The 9867-nt window shown below is 30.0% G+C and overlaps 1 protein-coding gene and 1 long non-coding RNA gene across 4 annotated transcripts in view; one reads left to right on the top strand and one right to left on the bottom strand.

Moving 5' to 3' along the window:
• Positions 1-1907: 1907 nt before the first annotated feature.
• On the top strand, positions 1908-4143 carry LOC139906740 (uncharacterized). The gene is made up of 2 exons (XR_011782578.1): positions 1908-3763; positions 3826-4143. It is a non-coding gene; the product is annotated as an uncharacterized lncRNA (long non-coding RNA).
• Positions 4144-8092: 3949 nt separating this feature from the next.
• LOC121127247 (retinol dehydrogenase 13) overlaps positions 8093-9867 on the bottom strand; it is a 61586-nt gene continuing 59811 nt past the window's right edge. For all 3 annotated transcript variants that reach the window (XM_071892062.1, XM_040722596.2, XM_071892063.1), the window contains one exon: positions 8093-8784. In XM_071892062.1, coding sequence (XP_071748163.1) covers positions 8493-8784 — 292 coding nt within the window. In that variant the 3' untranslated portion in view covers positions 8093-8492. The remainder of the gene's footprint in view (positions 8785-9867) is intronic.

Below are 9867 nucleotides of genomic sequence, written 5' to 3'. Positions count from 1 at the left end.
TTTATTCCATCTTAATATATTATTATATATAAAGTATTATATCAATTTACAAAAATCTTACCATTTTTTCCACTTCGTCTCTTTTCCTTGACATTTTTTCCCTGACACCGATTAGCAAATGTCTATTCCTTTTTGGAGTAATTTTAATTTTAGACATTCGACATAATTACATATTATTTTTTTAAAAGAATTTTATATTTGAAATATTTAATGGTTGATGTATAATGAGGTTTGGAGTGAAACGCTAATGGATTTTTAAGAAAAATAGGACTCTTTTCATCAAAATCCTCATGATAGTTACCAAAAAGTTATTGAAAAACTAGTAATATACTCTGAGCGTATGCAAGGTTTTTGTGAAGGCGCGAGAGGAACCATTGAACATCTAGTGTTATGTCTTGGTTGGGAATACCTTGTTCCAGAAAGTATAAGTCTATCTGAAATCCAAACAGTCAATTTTGATATTACAGCAGATTTTTATCCGGTAACTTGATAGACAGAAAAGCCAGGCAAGCCTTCAAAACCAGATTCGGAATCTTCATATAAGTTCAAAAGTATTTGCCTCCATTTTGAAATGACAGCCTGTCTGCTATCAACAGCAGATATGAGAAAATGTGGAAAGTAACCAACAATGAAATCGTTTCAAAGTTATTTGAAGAAAACGAACATAAAAAAAAGAAACACTCAAAAGACAACATCAATTCCGTGCAAAACGAATTCTTAAGAGCACCTGAAAAGTGGTTTAAATACCGCCTTTTATCCGAAACTTTAGAAGTTGGAGCGAAATTTTTTAAAGACAAAAGATGTCCAAATAAGTATCAGAAGTTGTTTGATTTCCTAAAGAATCAATAAAGGAAGTTTGTTAAGCAAATGATGAAAGCGACAACCCTTGAGGAACATAAGAAGGGTCCTTTAAAATTAATCTTTTGCATCATGGATAGTTTCAAAATGCTTTCATTCAACACAAGAAGTGGACTGGATCGATAAAAGAAGCATGCATTAATGAAAAGGTTCATTAAACTCAACCCTAACATTCGAGTATGGACCAAATAAAAAGTATCATGCCTTTTACCTATCAATTTTGAACAATATAAAAAATGACTCAGTCGCTTATATTCTTTTAGGAGACATGAAAATATCTATATGAATTGTAAAAGAAAGGAACTTCTTGCAAGAATATGTAAATCAGCGAAGCAGAACTCCGTCAGAGTAAGAAATTCCATTCAGAAACTAAAAACAAATAAAATACCTACTGAGATCATGGATGTTTATGTAAATCATACAAAGGAAGTGGAGAAGTGCTATAGTGAAAAATTGATCTTAAATAATTTACTCATAATCAAAAGGTTAATGGAGTGAATGAATATTCACTGCATATTCTTGGTGTTGTACAACTTATCATGAAACTTACAGTTGCACCTATTAGAGATACAGTTTATATTATATAAGAATATTCCAGAGATTGAATTTTTCATATCTCAAAATGTATTTATTCCTCTTGGCGTTCCCATTCTAATTTCCCACAACAACTAAAAAATAATGATTGTTCAGCCGTTAGGCATCACAAGCGTGTGTACAATAATGCCCAGTAAAATTTAAAAAAGTGGAAATTCAGTTATTTGAGGAATTTTCACGTGTGTTCTCATACGAACATAAATTAAAAGAAAGGAATTCCCCACTAATGAAAATAGAACTACGGAAAAAATAAAGTCATTTGCACTGCATAGAGCAAGACAAATACCATTTTGCTATTGTGCACAGGTGAAAAACATGCTATTTGATATCGTCAAAAGGTTTTGATCATGAAAGTAGAGACAGAAATAAGAAAATATTGCCACACAGTGATATTGTTTCTAAACAGAAGAGTAGAATAAGATTAACAGTTGACTTACCCAAGTTAAGCTCACGGATTAAGAGATTAGTTCATCCTATGCAAACTCAAAAAGAAATGGTTTCCGAAATCAACCCAAATTCCCAGTTTTTCACAAAATTTCACGCAGTACATGGTTATTTGCAGATGAAAAAGAAGAAAGCCAGAAATTAACAACTTTTATAACTCAATATGGAAGATATTACTTTAAGAGAGCTACAATTAGATTTATTTCTATAGGAGACGCGTACAATAGTTTGTGTGACATAGCACTAGAAGACATTCCAAATGTTCATAAAGTAGTCGATTATATCATTGACGACGAAGATCTTGAAAATCATATTAAGAGAGTAAAAAATACTAAACAGATGCAAGGAATTTGGATTATCATTAAGAAATGGCACAAAAGAAAAAATGGATTCTAACGGTTACAAAATTGATAAAAAATGGTATGCTGTAAACGAAAATAAATAAAAAATTATTTGCAAATTTCCCACTCCTACCAACAGAATAAAATATGGTTATGGCTAATCAATTACTATCTTTTACATCAAAATTTTGTAAAGTAGCGGGACCATTGAGATAATTGTTGAAGGGAAAGAATTAATTGAAATGGGAGTTGTTCGCTCCCAGAAATGGACAATATTAGAGATATTTTACATAACGAATCAATCCTAGCACTGTTTGATTCGTAGAGAGAAACGCGTTTAGAGACGGACGCATCAGAAATCTCGTATTCAATTTATCACATCGATCTGAAGAAAGATTGAGACTAATTGACTTTGGTTCGAGATTTATCACTGAAACAAAATCAAGATATGCAATGATCACGTTAGAAGCCTTTCCCATCAAATGGATCATTAAAAAATGTCATATCTACCTTAGTGAACTACTGCACTTCGAAGTAAATAACCAATCATTATTCTCTCCCCACTATAGTTAATAAATATTATTTAAACCAAATCGAAAACACCAAAATACAGATGATTAGAATGTGCCTTCAGTATTACCATTTCAAAGTATCAAGGAAGAAAGGAAAGGACGATATTATAACTAAGGGTGATAATTTTGGTAAGAATAGAAAAGCGTGCGAGGAGAAGAGAAGAAATACTTATGGCATCATTGATTAAATAATATACACCTTCTTCTATCAATCATGAACGTTATCATTCCCGCCTTTATTATTCAATATTAATATAATAATAATATAAGATGGGGATAGTCGATAGAGAACTGAATAACATCGTCTTCTGTCTGGATTTCTGAAAATGAAGGCCTAGGAATTTGGAAAATACTTACCAGATGAGAAACAGATGGTTTGTCGGATTTGTCGATATAAATGTGCCTTTAGTCCCCTGTCTAGAATTACACGCCACTCATTATCCTCATCTAATAACAAGAGTATGGATATTCATCTATAAAATCAATTTAACGATGAATACATCAAGTCAGACTTTAACTTTGATCTCACAACGATGCTTATTGCATGTAATATAACCTTATGCATTGCTAATCATCTACGTTCAAAAAAAATTATGGAGAAATACAAGGGTAAACATATCCCTTCCCGAGGAACCATCATTAAATTAATAGAGGATGTTGTTAATGATGTCATTTATAGAAATACATATAAAAATGTTTTGAGTCATCCACACCAAATGACGATCAAGTTATCAGTAAAAAGTATTTACGAATATCTTACAGTAAGTATTCAAATTTTTTTTAAATCTAACCATAAAATATGATTCTATTTTAGCTAAACATATCAAGAATTATGATACACAACTCAGTAAAGGGCAAAAACAACTGCTTAAATGGTCACAACAACGGGGGTAGTAGCTTTGGATGGTTTGCAACTAGTTTGTCTGAGACTACTTACTTCGCTTTAAGACTTGGGTATGATAATAAGGTTTTCCAATATTACATAGTCAATAAATATTACTTTTTTATCACTTAAGGCTTAGTTATGGTTGATGGGCTCCAAGAAATGGTGTTCAGAAAACTCATAAAAGGCAAAAACAACTGTTTAAATGGTCACAACAACGAGGGTAGTTACATTGGGTGTTGCATTATAATTTAATAATTGTGTATATCATTCATGATAATAGTATGTTGTTATATAAGCATACCTAAATAACGGGGAAAAATCTTTTTTTTGATGCTCTTAATAGGGAGTAATATCGCCGGACATTACTACATAATTAGCTTTTGCTCTAAATCTTTACTATGAATTTATTTCTAACATTTTTTATTAATATATTTATTGTCTAATTTTATGATTTTGACATTTACTTTATTATTATTAATTAGTTAGATCTCATCGGTAGAGATATATCTATATAGCAACTTCCACATGAAGAAGAGGGGTGATTATCTTTTTGATTAAACTCCACGTCTCGCTTGTGTATTACAACCTAAAGTTATGACATATTTAACTGAATTCCGATGTTAGAACAAGAAAAAATTATCTGGATCAATCTATTATTTCAATATTCTGTATTTATAATTTATTATTATTAATAGTTATATGATTTTAATTGTTTAATTTTGTATATTTAACTTAAATGTTTAATGGTTTATTTTTTAGTATGTAGATTATATTTAATTAAAGCCTTCTTTTTTAAACTTTGAGCTTCAAATATATTTCAAATACTCTACTTTGTCGTTTCCTTAGCTATTATTCTGAGAATAAGGTTCATAATGAATTACAATTTCATGGAGTGTGACGTTTTCAAATCTACTGTCACGGATAAAAAACGTCTAAGTAAATTATACGTAGTATATCTTCATTAAACATTTTGCTAATAAATACATTCGTTATACCCTCAAAAATCATAATAAAGCAGGCAGATGATAATCACATCAGTATTTTAAACAATGATACCATATGTATTTTTCCCCCCTTCTCCTTGCACGCGTTTTTCTCTACAATATTATCAACTATAATTATAACATATGCTTTATCACAAGCTCCGGTAGATGATCCTGAAAGAGAGAAGAATTAGAAAGTGGAATGAAAGACACTACTAGATCAGCAATAAAATCAGAAATATTGGTTTGGTCGATCCAATAATTGAAGAGATCTGAAGTTTAGCGAAAGTGTGAAGACTATCAAGCACTCGTGCAATTCGTGGAATGTGGTCTGAAAGAAAAAGGGAGTCTAAAAAATCTTTACGTAAGATTATTTAAGAACATAATTGAAGACTACAGTGTTGAGGACGGTATAGTATTGAAAGGAACACGAGTTGTACTCCCTAATGCGTGCCAAAAAAGACATTCTTGATAAACTACATTTGTCACACCAAGGAATGACTAAAACCAAAAGAAGAGCGAGAGAGTCCATATTCTAGCCAGGAATGAACAATGAAATTGACATTATTATTGAGAACTGTGAAACTTGTTAAAAAAAGCACCTCCACAATGCCAAGAGAGTTTGAAACTTGACGATATACTACAACTAATTTTTGAATCCATGTCTACAGAATTGTTCATGTTAAACAGAAAATCTTAACTGTTATGTGTGGATGCATTATCAGAGTACAGTTAATTGAAGAATACAAAAAAAATATAAATACGGAGAAAATTATTCAGACATTTTCAAAATGATAAATTAAGTTTGAATATCCGGAGAATCTGAGATCAGGTCATAGCTCAGTCTTCTCGTCCCATATGTGCATCATTTTTTATCCATCTAGTCGTTACAGTCCTCAAAGCAACAGAACGGCGATGGTAGCGATAAGAAATACGAAGAACCTCCTTACTAAATATAGAAGCAACAATATTTATTTGAATAGTTTAGAGACAGACTATTAGATTATAAAATATACCCCGCAAGGGCGGATACTCTCCCAATTATTTATTTCATACACAAAACCTACGGTCAAAAATTCCAGCACGCAGTAGTGTACTGAAGAAATTAGTTCATGACGTCCCAAATATATTACACAAACGAGTTGGGATACAGAATCCAGCAACAAAATTATTGGAAAAGGTTGGTAGAACTATTAAAAGAAAAAATCGAACTTACTAAATACGCCTGGAAAACGGTCGTATATATGTAAGGAATAGGAAATTCATAAATATTGCATATGTGATGGAGACTTTTACTATCTATTGATAAGCTCAACTTCATTGGCCTTTACACTTATTTTTGAGGTCGAAACAATAAAAATCCCGAGGAGCTTGGCCCCTTCTCTTTTATGAATAAATTTTGGCTATCATACAGAAGTACTAATGTATAGCTACACTTTTAATATGATATTACAAAGCAATATTATGTACAGTATTGAAAAAAGGCTATATAGGATTTTAATAGTACTTAAGATATAAGTAGGAGTTAGTGTGGATGACTTATTTGGCTTACTACCAGATGATTTTGGGATTTTTTTCTGTTTCTTTTTGGAGTAAAGGTTGCGTGATACAATAAAGGTAACGGTGTGGTGTCTATATTATATGATGCGAGGGAAAGCAAAAAAAAAAAGGACGAAGGATAGTGGTTTGGACATACTGACATACTAACATTTCGTTTGCGATTTGAAGAGAAGGGAAATTGTAATGTGTATATATTTTTTTGTGCTATTATTTAAGAAACATTTTTCCCGGTTTTTGAAAATAGATATACGTGACACGCATGTACCTAGATAAAAGGCTCTTGTGATTATTCCAAGACTATATCCTTGATAGAATCGAATAACATAATTCACCAAAGCACATCAAAATAATATTTCTTAAAAATTCTCCAGGAACCCCCTATTCTACCATTCAAGTCTTTGTTTGGAGTATCAAATAGTAGCACTTCTTCTATTAATATTAAGGGGTTGGATTTGTCTTTATCTAATTTAAAAGCCCTTATTGCGAACAAGTTATACACCTATAAATCACTAGAGGCTAAAAAATTGCAAAAAATTTATATTCTCGCCCTATTCTTTGAGGATTCTAAATATGTCGGTCTATGGATGGCACTATGGAGCGGATTTGGTACGAAACTACAAGAAAATATCAGAAAAATATTAAAAACCTTCGAAAGGAATTATAAAATCTTATGAAAGTTTTGGAAAGTAATTGTTTTGAATGTGAATTTTAGACTCTTCAATCGCTTTTTTGTTTTCTAAATGTTTTATTATTCATATTATAATATTTACTCTTCAAATTTTATTTTTATTTGTTTTACTACATCTGATCATGTTTTATAAATTGCCCAAATTATTTTATTACTTTCTATCACCACGTACTGAAAAGTTCTTCGGGAGGAGAACAATGTTAAACTATAATGTTTATTTATGCTACGAATTACTCAATTCCCCTTCCTAATATTTTATAATATATAATATAACTAAAGATGGGCTGTTTGGTCAAATAAATTACTATTTTGAGATTAGAAAAAGAAATCAGTTGGTAGATTTATCTTTCTTCATTTTTTCTTCATTACTTATAAATATTTCTTGGACAACTCCCTTTAATAAAGACTAAAATTTGCCGCTTAGATTAGTAACATTAATATAATTAATTTTATTAGCCTTTAAAAAGTTTCCTTTCTGCCTGGATTGCATTTTATTGGATCTTCACTCGGAATTCATATTTTTACATTTGAACATTCTAGCAACACGCCTTCTGATCCTCCATTCATGTTCTGTTCAAGGGATCTCGTCTTTATGTGCCTCACTCAGTAGATGTCATTTTTTATAATGGAAAGATCGTTCATTGTACTGAGGCTCCTTCCCTTTCAAGATCTGTGATAGTGACTTCTGACCTCGTGAATCATTGTCTTTATTTTCAAAAATACATAAATTCCTCAAAATCTTCTACGGAATAATCGAATACTGCTATAAGAAATAATGACTCCATAAAAAAACAGAATAATCCACTGAAAGGCCATGTGAGGAACAGAAAGAGTTATCATTTCAAATCTAATTTTTGAAATTAGTTTCTAGAAAATTTATTTTTATTTGAATAGGTATTGATTTTTGAAATTAAAAAAAATAATAATAATATTTGAAAAATGTCTCTGAATTTTTTTTTTTTTTTTCTGAATAGCAATGACTTTTTTGAAAAATTTAAATTATTTTCCTACATAATTTGAAACCCAAGACGCCCCCCCCCCTCCCCAATATAAATTTGCAAACACCCCTGTAGTTGGATTTAATTTATCAATCTTAGTGGATACATGCCTTTAATTGATGAGGTGATAGCGTTTTTTGGTTGCCTGATCGACTTTACCTTGTTGAATTATATTTTAAACTACTTTTATTCAATTCATAAAAATATATATATACATATAATAATAACAAAATGAAACACATAAGTAAATATAAAAAGTTTAAATATGCCATGACCTCATACTAATCCAGTATATAATTATTTTGGTTATTGTTGGTATTTTTTTATAGTTTAGTAATTTAACTTCTATAATAATGATTTTCTACGAGTGAGTTGATAAAGCAAAATAACTGAAATAAATACTTTTAAAACTCAGTATATTCCTTAATGTTATAGTTTTAATACAATTCAATCGTAACTTTATTTGAATACCCCTACAATGGTACATGGTACATATTCCCACGAAATTTGTCCCTGTATACATGTGTTTATAAAATTAAAAAAACATAAATATTTCATATTTATGAAGTCAAGATGAGAGAACGGCCATTCGTTCGGACATTTCCCAAAGTCTATAAGATGCATCCATATCTGCTGCTAATTCATTTGTCATTTGTACTGCGCAGTCTTTATAATAAAATCCGGATTGATTTTTCAGACGTTCGTCCGTCACGGCATATATTAGAGTTTGTGCACCATTTTCCGGTGTTTTTAACCAAGGTAACCAACAAAAAATGGCAAAAGTTGCTTTTAAATAGCCTAATCCCTGAATTATATGTACTCCTAAACCAGATCGAATAGGCCCAGGATCAATAGCATAACTAAAAAAAAATCAACTTAGTATCAATTTTCTATTAATTAAACCATAGGTAGAGTTTTAGATATGTATATGAGGGGGGAGGGGGGGAGGAATAGGAAGAAAGTTTTATTAATTCATTTATATTTTAGTCATTCCACCAAAAAAATTTACGAAGATACATATTTAACAGAGATTTAGTATGTGTTATCATTGATAAAATTCCTCATCATAATATTAAATTTTAGATAAATCCACCTTCTAGTTCTGATGTCTTAAAAATGAAGAAATGAGCATTTCTATTAATTTTTTATTTGTGATGTATCGTAAACCAATGAAATGATAGGCAAGTATAATACATCATTGAAAAGCTTTCAACTAGGTAAACCAAACTGATGTTTTATATTTATGTATTTATATTATGAAAAAAAAGTTAATCATGGCCTAAGCTTTTGACCTTAAATAATTTATGAAATATTTCATTTTTTCTTGATTAACTTAGCCAATTGAATACTTATAAATCTGTTTTAAAATAGTCAAGTGATAAAGACGTGAAATTAGGAGATATGGGATTATTTAAATAGTATTTTTTTGTTCTGAAGATTAAGTTTGGAGCAACACAACCAACAATTTTCCTAGTTGGACTTAGGAAAAAAAACTATTTTTTCAGTTTTTTTAATTTTTTGTTCTTTTATTATATTTTAATATAATTCGATAACCCTTAATTTTCTTTATATACCATATAAATAAGGTTATGATTTTTATCACACCATAACAGAGTGGGATTTAGTTCAAGTAGGTTCTTGAATTGCTGACGTACGTATAATTTCTCACTTTTTATTATAATTATCCTCCAGTACATTTTTACTAGTTCCTTCTATTTTTTAGGAAATTTTGATAAAACCTGTACTTGTACAATAATTTCAAGTATTGCCATCAGATTAAGTTTTTTTATCCACTTTTAACCTTGACTGACAAAAATGGGAAAGGAACAATTTAAAAAAAAGACATTTAGTAGCTTGCCTTCGTATTTTTAATTGTAACCATTTTTTTAATTATTATTTAGAGAATAGTTATTAATTATTATATACATCATTAAATCGATTAT

Source organism: Lepeophtheirus salmonis, chromosome 12 (genome assembly GCF_016086655.4).
Source record: "Lepeophtheirus salmonis chromosome 12, UVic_Lsal_1.4, whole genome shotgun sequence".
Taxonomy (NCBI): domain Eukaryota; kingdom Metazoa; phylum Arthropoda; class Copepoda; order Siphonostomatoida; family Caligidae; genus Lepeophtheirus; species Lepeophtheirus salmonis.
Note: the sequence above shows the minus strand (reverse complement) of the source record. Positions and strands in the feature narration are given on the sequence as shown.